At 40.4% G+C, this 15,628-nt stretch overlaps 1 protein-coding gene across 1 annotated transcript in view; it reads left to right on the top strand.

Moving 5' to 3' along the window:
• IARS2 (isoleucyl-tRNA synthetase 2, mitochondrial) overlaps positions 1-15,628 on the top strand; it is a 161,927-nt gene that overhangs the window by 116,720 nt on the left and 29,579 nt on the right. The window contains exon 15 of the mRNA XM_073628359.1: positions 2,140-2,248. Coding sequence (XP_073484460.1) covers positions 2,140-2,248 — 109 coding nt within the window. The remainder of the gene's footprint in view (positions 1-2,139; positions 2,249-15,628) is intronic.

Here is a 15,628-nt window from a genome sequence, read left to right as displayed (position 1 = left end):
ACATTATATATATATTTTAGCAGAGACCCTAGGGAATAAAATGGCAATTGCTGCAATATTTTATGTCACAATGTATTTGCCCAGCAGTCTTTCAAATGCAATTTTTTTGGGGGAAAAAATACACTTCAATGAAAAATACACTTCAATGAATAAAAAAAAAAAAAAAAAAAAAAAACGAAACAGTAAAGTTAGCCCAATTTTTTTTTTGTTTTAATGTGAAAGATGATGTTACGCCGTGAGAATTGTGAGAGAATCGTGATCTATCTTCTAAGCAAAAAAATCGTGATTCTCATTTTAGCCAGAATCGTGCAGCTCTACTTCAGCAGTCAATATATTATTGAAACCCCTTGAGTTCTGGGGTTTCCCTATCATGATCCGTGTTCCTGGTTAGCAGGAACACAAGATCACTCTGTTCATCTCTGACAGAAGGGCGGTCTGCCTTGTTTACATCGGCAGACCGCCGTTATATCTCTGTGGGGGGCGTTTGGGGGTTGCCGGCGGACATCACTTCCGCCGGACCCGCTGATTGGCTCCCCCTCTGGCCCATCAGGACTGTATAATATGTTAAATACTGTACTGTAAGCAACACCTAATTTTCTGGCAGTGCCCCTCCCAAAACTAGACTCTGGATCCTCCCCTAGTTCACAGATCTCTTTTGTCTCTCTGCACCTAAAGTGGAACTTTACCCATAACCATGTAATAAGATAAAAAATAATGTTTTTTAGCAAGGAACATATATTCCAAATTAATAGATATGCTACCAAAATTATTGTGTGCTGTAAATTGCCTCCAGCATTGCTCTTGTTTATCTTGCTGGAAGCTGTCATTTTGTTGAAGCCCCTGAGCAACATTAAATCTTTAGGCTGTCAGCAGATCAGCCTCTAGTGCAGGAATCACTAAATGGCAAACTGCAGTCCGGACTAAGCCACTGTCCCATCCGGACCCACCGTCGCGCCATTTAGGAGCCGCTTCTTCAACCCTAGCCTCTGTCATTCTCAAGGCAAAACAAATAGCGGGAGGCAGGATATTAATGCACAGAGGACAGGAGGCACAGCTACACTGAATGGAGGGCGGGAGATACATGAGTTAACTTTCCAAATTAACTGGCAGGTGATTGGCTGCTAGGACCACCAATCACCTGCTAGTTAACTCATGTAGCTGTCGCTCCCACCCTCCATTTAGTGTGACTATGCCTCCAGCTCTCTGATCTGTGTAAAGTAGGAGAGCATCAGCAAGAGGACTTGGATGTAAAGGGGGGAGGGGGGACAGAGTGTGACAAGCAGGATGCAGTGCTGTGTGTGCATTGGGGGATGATTTGGGGGGGGGGTAAAGTGATGGGGGGCCAAGTGCTGGTGGGGAAGCGAGATGGAATGTGAAGAGGGGCAGTGTTTGGGGGTGATTTAAAGGGGGGAAGATGTAAAGGGGGCAGTGCTGGGGGGGTGTAAAGGGGGGCAGTGCTGGGGGGGTGTAAAGGGGGGCATTGCTGGGGGGGTGTAAAGTGGGGCAGTGCTGGGGGGTGCAAAGGGGGGCAGTGCTGGGGGGTGCAAAGGGGGGCAGTGCTGGGGGGTGTAAAGGGGGGTAGTGCTGTGGGGGGGTGGGGTGAGGGGGGCAGATGTGATATAAATTGGGGCAGTACTGTGGGGGGGGGTGATCTGAAGTGGGACAGTGCTGTGGGGGGTGATGTAAAGGAGGGCAGTGATGGGGGGGTTTGATGTGAAGGGGGCAGTGGATACCAATGTGGAGGGGAAACTGAGGGGGGGGACTGAGGACACTGATGTAAGAACAGGATTTTGATATAAAATGATGGGAAGGATCTGAGACATCACACAAACATGTGATTCGGACCTCTGTAAGAAGAAGATTTTACTGATCAGACCTCCATGAATTTTAATTCAATACCCCTGCTCTAGTGGCTCTGATCTCTGAGCGCAACTGAGCATGTGCAGAGCAGGGTGAAACCGTGTATTACTGGATTTTAAACAGAATAGACACTTATTTTTAATGTTTTACATTGCTATACCTGCAGAAGGGGCCAGCCTGCAGGCATCTAGTTAAACTCAGATTTTTCTATCCTCTATGTATGAAGTTGTTTCCATTTGTGCTCAGAGTGAAAGATTCAGCCTGTGCGCTTTGTTGCAGATGCAGAGCAGAGAGCTGATGTGTATATTGAAGGCAAGGACCAGCTCGGAGGATGGTTTCAGTCTTCTCTCCTCACCAGTGTGGCTTCCAGGAACAAAGCACCATATAAGTAAGTACCAGAGTTTCTATTCTAACATTTCATCTGTGTTTTATCTATTTCAAAATGCAGCAAGTACAGAAAAAAGTGTGTTAATTCTGCCAAAAATTTTAAATATTTTATTTGATATGTATGTTTTTCTTTTCTTTTTTTTTTTTTTTTAACTGATCGTGCACTTGTTTTTTTGCTTTGACCAATATTTTATGAAAAATCAATAGAATAAAAGTCCGGCTCTCTTGCAGAGCTCAATCTAGAGTTGCACCCTGATCAGTAATGCTGAGCCTGGTAGTACCACAGGCACAGCATTACTGAGCTCCCTGCCCAACTTCTGCACAGCAGCCGAGTCTTTTCAGTGACACAAAGCCTGTTAACAGTGCATGTTCAGCGTCAATGAGCACAACGCTGCCAGCCACTGCCTTTGTAACAGGCACAGTGGCCTGTTACAAAGCTCAGCGATGCCAAACCTGCTCAGTGATGCCAAACCTGCATTTTTAACTGGCTCAGCATCGCTGAGCTTGACTCCATGTATGTGTGGGGGCACGCAGGTCAATGTACTTTTTTGCCAGCACACCACAGGTCATTCAATGTTGTCTGAAAATTTTATTGAAGAATGATCACAGCACAAAGGAGCCGTGCAGGACCTCTTCTTCAGGCATGTGTGTGCGTGCGCACACAGGCATTGCTAAAGCTCAAGATGGACATCTGTGGCAAAGGAAGGTGACAAAATACTGACTGCCTTGGTTGCCTGCCCATCTTATGGCAGTGGGTGAAACCCTCATCTGCTTGCATGTGTTGCTCCCCTGCTGGTACTTTACATCTTGCTGCATCTTTGGCAGTGAAGGAGCAACACCTCATTAATCCAGCCAGCGTAGGAGCAACGCATCCAAGCAGCTGAGTGCTCTTGCCTATTGCAAGTGTGACATGGGCTTTAGAGTGTGATCAGCAATGACAATTGATTTGGAGAAAAATACACAACACATTTTAAAGCACAAATAAAAGCAGCCAGAGCTTTAAATCCCAAATCTGGGCACAACAAAATTAAATGTCTGTCGAATAAAGAGGCTGCATTTTTTACCTCACTCTCCCCACTTCAATGCTGTTCTCTTCTCCCTAATACTGTGGGTGGAGCCTCAGCGTCATCAGGTACAGTGCAGGGCCATTACCCTGAAATGCATGTAGTGGAGGCAGGAGTGTAACTGCGACCAACAGCAGCTTACAGAGAAGGCTGAGATGGACTGGTCACAAGAATCGAGAAACCCTGCTAAAGCGAGGAGAAGGTAAGTATTACAGCCTCTTCTGCAACCTCTGGAACTTAATGTGTTACTAAACCCACAACAGTAAAGTCAGTCTGTATATGCAGTAAGGCATGCTTGTTAAACTCGCTGTGGAACCTAAGGGGTTAATCATCTATATTGTGTAAAAAGGCTGTTTAATCTTGTATGCGCAGATCCTCCTCTTCTTTCACTGACTCCAGAACATTTACTGATAAGACAGAGCCTTTGGAGTCAGGCTGCACATGCTCAGTTTGGTGTGTATTGCTAGAGAAAGTTTTTTTTATTTTCTTGGGAGGGTGCATGTGATCAGCACAGGGCCAATCAGCACTGTCCAGACAGAGGGTCAGGAGTTATGCATCCTGATAGGACAGCTCAGTGCAGTATGAAAACTCCTCCTACAAATTTTACTAGGAACTGATAGAATCACAAGACTGCTATATACTGCTGATGAGAAAAGGTATTTAGCAGTTTATATTTACTAAAATAATTGCATTTCCATGTTCTTGTACTGTGGGAGACCAGGGTCCTGGGTTTAGTAACGCTTTAAAGAGCATTTAACTCTTGCAGTGTGGTAAAGTAGCCCCGCTGTAAGGCGTTTGACTCGGTTAAATTGATGATAGGCAACTCCTATCCTCATATTGATTAGTGGTTCCAAATTAATAATAACTACTGCAGTAGGGAACAGACACAAAAGATACGCTCAGCATCTTTCCAAAATAACTGTTCTGCTTAATTATGACGCAATTGAAGGTTTTTATGCACATGATTACGTAGGTATCACATTAATATTACAATTGTACGTTTATGGTAACAAGGGGCATTACATAGGTAGGCTTATTCTAATCAGGACTCAAAAGAATGTAAACATGTACTGAAAACATTATTAGTGCCGTGTGCACAGTGAGGGCAGTGTACAATACATACAAAATACAATACAGTTATATACAGAAATTTCCATTACAGTCTCCCCTCTTTTGATCAATATTTTGATCACTAACCACACCTTCTATCACCTTTAACCTGGAACCTCCACACGCTTAGGTGGAAGTAGTCCTGGACAAAGAGGCAAAAAACTCCATTGTGGAGAAAATAATAGCTGAGCAACTTTTTCATTACCAAATGACTTTTCATTGTGAAAAACAAATGATTGATAAGACATATTTACAGAGTACTGGCTGTACACTCCTGTGGCTAGAATGGCCTTCTAGCTGAATTGTGGTCATGCTGACTTATCAGCACATGTAAACACAGACAATTCTACATAAAATGGAAGACAAACAAAAGACAAATATGACTTCAACATGGCTGAACTACTTTTCAAATATATATATATATATATATATATATATATATATATATATATATATCCATATATCCCTTACAATTAAAGTAATTGAATCAAAAAGTACCCTAGACTGTGTTCACAAGAGGGAAGCAAATCAAACACAGAGATTTCTTTAATTTAGTCATTTTTGCAGTGTCTGGTGTGGATCCAGGTGACTTTTCCTTCAAGTTTTGCAAAAACCGTACATGAAATAGATGCTGTATTGAGTCTCCAAACATTTCCTTATATATAAATGTCTCTTAACAATCCACAAGTCACCTGGCTTTAGTTTTAGATCCTTCCAAACTTTTAGGATCTGGAATTGGGGAGAAAACACATAAATGAGTGTCAAAAAACCTTAAAAGATCAGCAACATTCTCTGTGAGATCCGAATGGAGGACTTCAGCTGCTGAGACAAAATATAAGCAAGTGAGTAACACACTCCCAAACCAAATCCTATAGGGAGAGAGTCCAACATCCCCCTTAGGGGCTTCATAAAATATAAGAAAACATTCAGGCAAAAGTTTTCTAGTTTCTTACTCTACTTTGTCTGCTACATTGTAGACAGTAGGGGGTGTAAAAATAAAACCTCAAAACTTCTATTAAGGACTCTCCTATAAAAAATTATTGCCTCTGTTACTCTCTGTACTCTATTACTACTTCTGATAACACTTTTTACTGTGGCATTTGCCACTGGACATCCAAAAAACATGTCCATACAAACAAAATGCATACTTGTAAGATCCTGACTTGGGCATCTGGATATATCTTTTTTGTGATCTCTGGAAGGGATGTTCAGCTTTTGGTAATACTTTTGGTAACAGGTAAAACAAGAAGTGGTATGTTATAAAAACAACTGTGGAGAACCCTGGCTCTATCCCACGCTCATTTACTAAGGCAGCCATAACTGCTTGTGACTGATGACACGGTCCATGTGTCAAGCTGGAGGGAAAAGAGTGGCTGGCAGACATAAATGATCACCTTTTCCAAAGTCCTGTTTCATAAGAAGTTGCCCCCTGTGGACCACTTGTTCTTCTCGTTCTGGGGTCCTTAAAGTTGAATTATTAATCCCAGCTATACTGGGCCAGAACTAGGGTGGAATCTGTGAGTTGCACAGACCCATCAAGTGTCCGGGGGTGTAAATGCAGCATCCTTAGTCACCTGGTCTGCTTCCATGTGTGAGTTTTAAAGTTAATATGGCTACCTCAGCAAGAACCTGGAAGGCTGAAAACAGCCGATCAAATTAACTTGGCATGCTTGGTTGGTTTACCTGCCGAAGTAAAAACAAACTTCTGGCCCTTTAAATGGAACCAAAAGCTCTCTATATGTTGACTATATAAATATACACTCTTTTTATAGCTCACAGGCTTTGCTAAAACATGGAGCTCTGCTTCTTGAGCTGGGAAAAAGGATCCAATGACTCTGAATACAGAGTATCCTTCTGGGTGATAAACTGCATACTCAAATCTACAAAAAATGTAATATCTGGGTCTTCAGGGAGTGTGTCCCGCACTGGACTCACAGCAGCTGATTCCTACATCATCAATTTAACACATGTGTCTTCCTTTGTCTCCAGCCTCCTCCAATAGAGGCAATAAGGTGTCTGGATTCAAATGTACGCATTTTTCATTATTAGATTTGTACATAAATAAACTCATATTTTAAACCTTTCATTAGACAAACATTTAGTTATCTGTATATTTGCTGCGCAGAATGTCGGACCATTGACCAAAACAATATCTAACTTTGTCTAATAGCACCTTTGCATAAAAGCTACAGCTTTGATATATTGGGGTGGACCCTTCATTACTGGGTCCAGCTTGCATAAATATATTACAATGGCTTGTTTTCTATCACGCTGTTTGTGTAAGAACTCCAGTTTCATGTTTCAAAAGACAACTTTTTCCTGGCAGTATTATAATAAATGATAACAATACCCTGCGGTCATGCAGAGATGCCCATAAATTCAAAATATTCTTCTGCTTATACCACAGTACTTACAAGGAAAAGGGGCACATCATTTCACAATCCACACATTCTGCTTTGGATTTCAAAAATAAAAATAAATAAAAGGACCAAGAATCTGTATGATGGACCAGAAAGCATCAAAAACTAAAAAACAACTTGCTGCAGGTGGCATCTTTCCTAACAGGGTGTGTGGACTTAATGTGATGGGACTGTTATATTTAAATTTTATTTATTATTACTCTCACATCATGGACCGCACATCAAGTTATTATCAAAAACCTTCAAATTTCATTTTTGTAGAAGAACTTCTTATGTATCCCATCCATCTTGGCTTTGTTAAATATTATGGCAGCTTTATTCAAAATAACAACCTCATCTTAATATTTTTTTTTTTCTCTCAATAAGGGCTTATTGTATAAATGTAAAATTACAAAATTGTTATCTTAATCTAAACTAATCTCATTCATTACAAATTTTCCCATTAACTTGAATTTCATTTCCAACCAAAGGTTGTCTAAACCAGTTTCAATATATCTATATTATTAATAAAATTTTTAAACTCATATTAGAAATTAATACTCATTATTATTTAATTTTTACTTAATTTCCCTTTTTTAAATGCACTGTTTCCACTATCAAAGGATATTCAATTTGTGTAATACACAGTTAAATGTAACCTTCATTTTACCATGTTTGGAAAACAGATTCAAAATAATTGTGATCACATTGTTTACCATTAGATTCTTTAACCCGGCACATGTTTTGTCTGAAAAACTCGACACATGTTTTGTCTGAAAAACTGGAATTGGCATGTGTCCTTCCAGCTTATCACTGACCTCTCAGGGACATTCTTTCAGGAGAGCACAAAGGAGGGGGTCACATTTGCGTACATGACACACACAAGCAATAGAACTAAAGGTCCCAGCATTCGCACACACATACACCAATATCTCTCTAAAATCATTTACTTTTTCCCATTTGTACACAACACATGCATATCATTCTCTCACTTTCTTATCTATAACACTCCAATGGACAGTAGACAGGGACAACATAACATATAACCACCAATCAATACAGTTCGATTAAGGGGAGTAAAATAGGTACCCTTTGTCCCGAAAATGCCTTACCGATCAAGGAAGTCTGATAACTCAAATGTAAGCAAAAGGCTTACCTCAGCCGGCTGATTATCAGAAATTCCCAGATCGTCTCAAGCTCCTCATTTCGGATACTCAGGGTCACCTGGAATCCCCTCCTGGCTGGCTCGCCACACTGACTTGGTTAAATTGATGATAGGCAACTCCTATCCTCATATTGATTAGTGGTTCCAAATTAATAATAACTACTGCAGTAGGGAACAGACACAAAAGATACGCTCAGCATCTTTCCAAATAACTGTTCTGCTTTATTATGACGCAATTGAAGGTTTTTATGCACATGATTACGTAGGTATCACATTAATATTACAATTGTACGTTTATGGTAACAAGGGGCATTACATAGGCAGGCTAATTCTAATCAGGACTCAAAAGAATGTAAACATGTACTGAAAACATTATTAGTGCCGTGTGCACAGTGAGGGCAGTGTGCAATACATACAAAATACAATACAGTTATATACAGAAATTTCCATTACAGTCTTGGTTTTGTTATCTGTTTTGTTTTTTTGTTGTTTTTTTTGTTAAACCCAGATTTGAGCTTTAAAGCTCAAAAAAAAAAATTAGAACAAGGGACATTACATACCCTCCTCCACTCATAGAAGTCTTATTACAGATTCTAAAAAGTGAGGATAAGCAGATGATTGAAAAGTCCGCCTCTTCCAATCTTAGATCATGTTTCATTTATAGAAGCTGTAGTATGGCTTCTATGAATGGAGGAGGGGGCACAGTTGGCAACTCTTTGAGTGCTTGCCACAGTGCCCCCACTTCTTTTAACCCTGCCGCACTTGTAAATTGTGGGGGTGGGTGGGTGGGATCAATGGAGAAGTATTTTGGCTAACAAGGAGACGGCAGCACAAGGGACACATTTTACTGACTGTAAGTAATGTCCCGTGTGCTCATTTTTGTTTCTTCTTGGTAAAAAAAAGTGTCAAAAGTGTCCGATATGTTCGCAGCCCTATCATAGTCCAGACAAAACTCGCAGATCCATTACTAGTAAAAAAATAATAATAATAATAAAAATGCCATAAATCTATCCCCTATTTTGTAGGCGCTATAACTTTTGCGCAAACCAATCAATATACACTTATTGCGATTTTTTTTTAAATTATTGTTTATTTATTTTTTTTTTTTTTTTTTAACAAAAATATGTAGAAGAATATATATTGGCCTAAACTGAGGAAGAAATTTTTTTTGTTTTTTAAAACAAAATATTGGGATATAATTTATAAATGTCGCTTTTTTTTGTTTATAGCGCAAAAAATAAAAACTGCAGAGGTAATCAAATACCACCAAAAGAGAGCTCTATTTGTGGAGGGGGGGGGGGGGGGTTGGATGATCAAGACTTCATATGGGTACAGTGTTGCATGACCGCGCAATTGTCATTCAAAATGTTACAGCGGTGAAAGCTGAAAATTGACCTGGGCAGAAAGGGGGGGAGGAAATGCCCAGTATTGAAGTGGTTAAAGAAAAAAAAATGAAAGACTTTTGCCGATTTTTCATACAGAGTTGTATCATATTATCTGCTGGCCCTACAAAAACAATGTTTTTCTTCAAATAAAAATATAATTTTAAGAACATTCGTTCGATTTTCTAATTGTTAGTGCGTTAAAATAGACGTTCGTTTTCAACCACAGTAATGGGAAAATTCGAAGGAGCAGAATAGAAAACTTCTTGGTCAAAGGAATTTTCAGACAGTGTATGTGGTTTTCATTCAGAAATTACATTCATTTTAAAACTGAATGTTACAAGCAAGTGAAATTTTCAAGTTACATTCCTTCATTTAGCAAATGTACAAAAAATTTTCGTGTATGATCAGCATAAGGCTCTGTTCACACCTATGCAGTTTGCTTTTGATCTGTTTCTGCAGTGCTTTTTGCTGTGCGTTTTGCATTTTTGCATACGCTATTTTGCTGCGATTTGCATTTTGCACTTTTTTTGGCCAATTTGATGTTTGGCAGATTAAAAAACATGAATCGCTGCAACAATGCACTTCATGCTTTTCTGCAGCTTCTCCATTGAAGTCTATTGAACCAAAAAAAACCCCACAGTTTTGCATTGAATAAAGTCCTTGACCCTTTCCAAATACGCAGCGGCTGAAAAAAGCATAGATGTGAATTTGTCCCATAGGAATCAATGTTAAATGAACTGTAGTGCGTTTCTGCAAAAAGAACCAAAAAATGCACAGGTGTGAACCAGGCCTAAGATGTTTAGTAGCAGCAGCATGCTTTTTTTTGTATCACCTGTCATAATGGGGTTAAAAAACTAAACTAAAATTAGCCCTTTTTAGTACAAAAAGAGCAGATTATCTCTACTATAAGGGGTTCATTTATACTGTAAAACAGTGAAAGTAATAATATATATTACTTATATCGTATATATAATAATAAATGCACCCAGAAGTAGGATATACAGCTGTGCTCATACGTTTACATACCCTGGCAGAATTTATTATTTCTTGGCCATTTTTCAAAGAATATGAATGATAACACAAAAACTTTTCTTTCACTCATGGTTAGTGTTTGGCTAAAGCCATTTATCATCAATCAACTGTGTTTACTCTTTTTAAATCATAATCACAACAGAAACTACCTAAATGACCCTGATCAAAAGTTTACATACCCTGGTGATTTTGGCCTGATAACATGCACACAAATTGAATGGCTATTAAAGGTAACCATCCTCACCTGTGATCTGTTGCTTGTAATTAGTGTGTGTGTGTGTATAAAAGGTCAATGAGTTTCTGGACGCCTGACAGACCCTTGCATCTTTCATCCAGTGCTGCACTGAAGTTTCTGGATTCTGAGTCATGGGGAAAGCAAAAGAATTGTCAAAGGATCTGCGGGAAAAGGTAGTTGAACTGTATAAAACAGGAAAGGGATATAAAAAGATATCCAAGAAATTGAGAATGCCAATCATTAGTGTTCAATCCCTAATCAAGAAGTGGAAAATAAGGGGTTTTGTTGAAACCAAACCACGGTCAGGTAGACCAACTAAAATTTCAGCCACAACTGCTAGGGAAATTGTTCGGGATGCAAAGAAAACCCCACAAATAACTTCAGGTGAAATGCAGGACTCTCTGAAAACATGTGGTGTGGCTGTTTCAAGGTGCACAATAAGGAGGCACTTGAAGAAAGATGGGCTGCATGGTCGAGTCGCCAGAAGAAAGCCATTACTACGCAAATGCCACAAAGTATCCCACTTAAAATACGCCAAACAGCAAAGAGACAATCCTCAAACCTTCTGGCACAAAGTCATTTGGAGTGATGAGACCAAAATTGAGCTTTATGACCACAACCATAAACGCTACATTTGGAAAGGAGTCAACAAGGCCTATGATGAAAGGTACACCATTCCTACTGTGAAACACAGAGGTGGATCACTGATGTTTTGGGGATGTGTAAGCTACAAAGGCACAAGAAAGTTAGTCAAAATGAATGGCAAGATGAATGCAGTATGTTATTAAACAAATACTGGAGGAACATTTGCATTCATCAGCCAGGATGCTGCTCATGTGACATACAACATAAGGCCAAGTCGACCTGTCATTGCCTACAGCAGAATAAAGTGAAGGTTCTGGAGTGGCCATCTCAGTCTCCTGACCTCAATATCATTGAGCCACTCTGGGGAGATCTCAAACGTGCAGTTCATGCAAGACAGCCCAAGAATTTACAGGAACTGGAGGCTTTTTGCCAAGAGGAATGGGCAGCTTTACCATCTGAGAAGATAAAGAGCTTCATCCACAAATTCCACAAAAGACTTCAAGCTGTCATTTGATGTTAAAGGGAGCAATACACGGTATTAAGAACTGGAGTATGTAAACGTTTGATCAGGGTCATTTGGGTAGTTTCTGTTGTCATTTTGATTTAAAAAGAGTAAACACAGTTGATTCATAATAAATGGCTTCAGACAAACACTAACCATTAGGGTTGTCCCGATACCGATACCAAGCATTTGTGCGAGTACTTGTACTCGCACAAATGCTCCCGATGCCAGATCCAATACCTGGGAGAGATATACAAAGCGACCTGGTACAACCGGAAGTCAGCGGGCGTAACAACGGAAGTGACGCTCCGCGTCGACGTCGGCGGTTGGACATGCTGACGCCCATCTTGGTACACCCTGCACTCGGCCGTAGTAAGCCAGCAGCGGACATCTTGTTACGCCCAGCCTATATAGTTCAGGCTGGGTGTAACAAGATGGTCGCTGCTGCTTTTATGCGGTCGGGTGCAAGGAGTACCAAGATGAGCCCTCGCAGGCAGCCTTTCCTCATGGCATTTCAGTGCCTGCCCATCAGTGACAATAAATGCCACCTATCAGTGCCCAATGCCCATAAGTGCCACTCATCAATGCCAGCCACCTGTCATTGCCATCTATCAGTGCCAGTGCCACCTATCAATGCCATCTATCAGTACCATCTATAAGTGCCAGCCACCTGTCAGTGTGAGCCATCAGTGCCATCTGTCAGTGCCCGCCATCTGTCAGTGCCAGCCAGCAGTCAGTGCTCATTAGTGCCACCTAATGCTATCAGTGCTGCATATCAGTGCCACCTAATCTGTATTGTGCTTTGAAAACTGTCACATGACATTAAAAAAAAAGTATTGGTATCGGCGAGTACTTAAAAGTATCAGTACTTGTACTCGGTCTTAAAAAAGTGGTATTGGGACAACCCTACTAAACATGAGTGAAAGAAAAGTTTTTGTGTTATCATTAATATTCTCTGAAAAATGGCCAAGAAATCATAAATTCTGCCAGGGTATGTAAACTTATGAGCACAACTGTATGGGCATTTTAACTAGGAGTCAGACATGAAGCTATATGAAGGATGGAAGGGAGATATAAATCTTTTATATTAAAGTAGTACTAAAAGCTGAAACTTTTTTTTTTTTTTTCTTTTCATGGATATGATCATTTTATATATAATGCACAATACTGGTAAAAGTTTACTTTAAATGTAATTGTAATGCCTTCTATTACCTCCAGTCTATCCGCCTCCACCTTCTCTGGGTTCAGATGCTGATCTTCCCTGCACACAGTCTTTATAGTGATTTTTCTTTTTTTTTTTTAACCACTTGCCGACCGCCGCACGAACATTTACGTTGACAGAATGGCACGGACAGGCAAATGGGTGTACGGGTATGTCCCTTTAAATTTGCCACTGTGTGGACACGCGCCGCTGGCGTTGCGCGCGAGACCCTGCCGCGAGCTCCGTGAGTGTGATCGCAGGTCCCGCAGACTCGATGTCCACGGGGATACCCACGATCGTCTCACGGAGAGGAAGAACGGGGAAATGCTGATGTAAACAAGCATTTCCCCATTCTTCCTATTGACAGGACACTGATCACAGCTCCCTGTGATCAGGAGCGGTGATCAGTGTCGTGACACACGTAGCCCATCCCCCCTACAGTTAGAACACATCCCTAGGACACAACCCCTGCAGCGCCCCCTCTTGGTTAACCCCTTCACTGCCTTTCACATTTACACAGTAATTAATGCATTTTTAATCGTACTGATCACTGTGTAAATGGTCCCAAAATAGCACCAAAAGTGTCCGATCTGTCCGCTATAATGTCGCAGTCACGATAAAAATCGCTGATCGCCGCCATTACTAGTAAAAAAAAAATATTAATAAATATACCATAAAACTATCCCCTATTTTGTAGACGCTATAACTTTTGCACAAACCAATCAATAAACGCTTATTGCGATTTTTTTTTTTACCAAAAATATGTAGAAGAATACGTATCAGCCTAAACTGAGGAAAAAAAAATGTTTTTTATAGATTTTTTGGGGGATATTATAGCAAAAAGTAAAAAATAATGCGTTTTTTTTCAGAATCGTTGCTCTTTTTTTTGTTATAGCGCAAAAAATAAAAACCGCAGAGGTGATCAAATACCACCAAAAGAAAGCTCTATTTGTGGCGAAAAAAGGACGTCAACTTTGTTTGGGAGCCACGTCGTACGACCGCGCAATTGTCAGTTAAAGCGACGCAGTGCCAAATCACAAAAAGTGCTCTGGTCTTTGGCCAGCCAAATAGTCTGGGGCTTAAGTGGTTAAACATGTTATACTTACCTGTTCTGTGTAATGGTTTTGCACAGAGCAGCCCTGATTCTTCTCTTCTGGGGTCCCTCACCGACGCTTCTGGCTCCTCCTGCCTTCAGAGTGCCCCTATAGCAAGCTGCAAAGTATATTATAGAGCGCCCCTATAGCAAGGTAAAATAACTTCTGCCTTTAGAGCCACTCACTTCCTGCCCAGGACTACATGTCCCATGAGGCATTGCTCCTCACATATTAACATTCACAAGTTCTCAGGCACTTACTGACATGCATGGATGGTGTACTGAGCTGTATGTGTGCTGCACTGTATTTCCTGATATGTAAACAAATAATGCATTCTGTATGCAGACCAACTGATCGGCTGGCCGATTAATCGATTATGAAAATGGTTGACAACTATTTTTATAATCGATTAGTTGTCGATTTAATCAATTTGTTGTTTCGGCCCTAAAATAGGTAGTTTTATTAGATTTCATTAACAACCCATCCCATGCTTTTTTTTTTTTTTTTTTTTACATGTCTGACCTTTAGTTTTCCTGTCATTCCCTTTGCTCTAAGATATATTCTATCCTTGTGCAAACAAATGACATTAATAATCAATATTGTTTGACCTTTGCTCTTCGGTCTGCTGTACAAAAACAACCTTGCAGAAGTGCAGTCCAAGGTTTGTGTACATTGGGGTGCTATCGTGTCTTTTATTACTTTATGCCCTATAGTGCTAAACAGCTAAAATGTGGTTACCAAGTATAACTCAGTGACCGGGACATGAATGTTTGTTTGCTGGGAAGCAATTGTCATTGAATTCCTGGATTACTTCTTGTATTGGATGGTGTAGAGTAGATGAGGAAATGTAGCATTTTCACCTTACTATACTTTATCACAGGATGTTGTATTCACTAATGGCTGTGTGTGAAACTAAGTGTTTAATAGAGCATGATGTGTGTACTATGTATTATGGTATGTGCTTATAAAGCCAGCCATAGGTTATGTGATTTTCTTTCCTGCAACCATGGTCATTGTTGATGGAGGAATCCCTCACGCAGAGCTATTGTGTTCTCCCAGAAGGGGGGTTCGGGATCCGTCCCTGCCGAGAGAACACAATGATTAACGCTAGCGGCTATATCCCCTGGTATTAATCACATGTTAATGCCCACAGATGGATCGAATCTCAGCGGGTCCCTGCTGAACTGGCCAAGATTCGATCCATCTATGCTTTAGACAGATTAGTCTACCCCTTAAATAAACATGAATATTTTGCCAACACGATTCTGCATGCCTGTGGAAAGATCAGTTTGATTCTGTATGTCAAGCCCAAAACTTTTTTTTTTTTTAAATTTTGGCTAGAATGGGGAAAGATTAAAAGTATTATAATCCCTATCAGATTTTTATAGCGTTTTAGGCCTTATTCACTTGGGTGTACTATAGCGTACGCTAATGCAAGGGCTGTGTTTGGCCACCAAGGGATGCATCGGTGTTCTGTGTATCCTGTGCAGGCAGAGTCTCATTCATTTTAATTGGAACACAGCCGCTACTCCAAATTTGACAGCAGCGTGTATGCGGGTGCATGGCCCTGGATGCATTCAGGACTGTGCACTTGCACAGCTGTCAAATT

Source organism: Aquarana catesbeiana, linkage group LG04 (genome assembly GCF_042186555.1).
Source record: "Aquarana catesbeiana isolate 2022-GZ linkage group LG04, ASM4218655v1, whole genome shotgun sequence".
NCBI classification, from domain to species: domain Eukaryota; kingdom Metazoa; phylum Chordata; class Amphibia; order Anura; family Ranidae; genus Aquarana; species Aquarana catesbeiana.
This window is presented reverse-complemented; position numbering and strand designations above follow the sequence as displayed.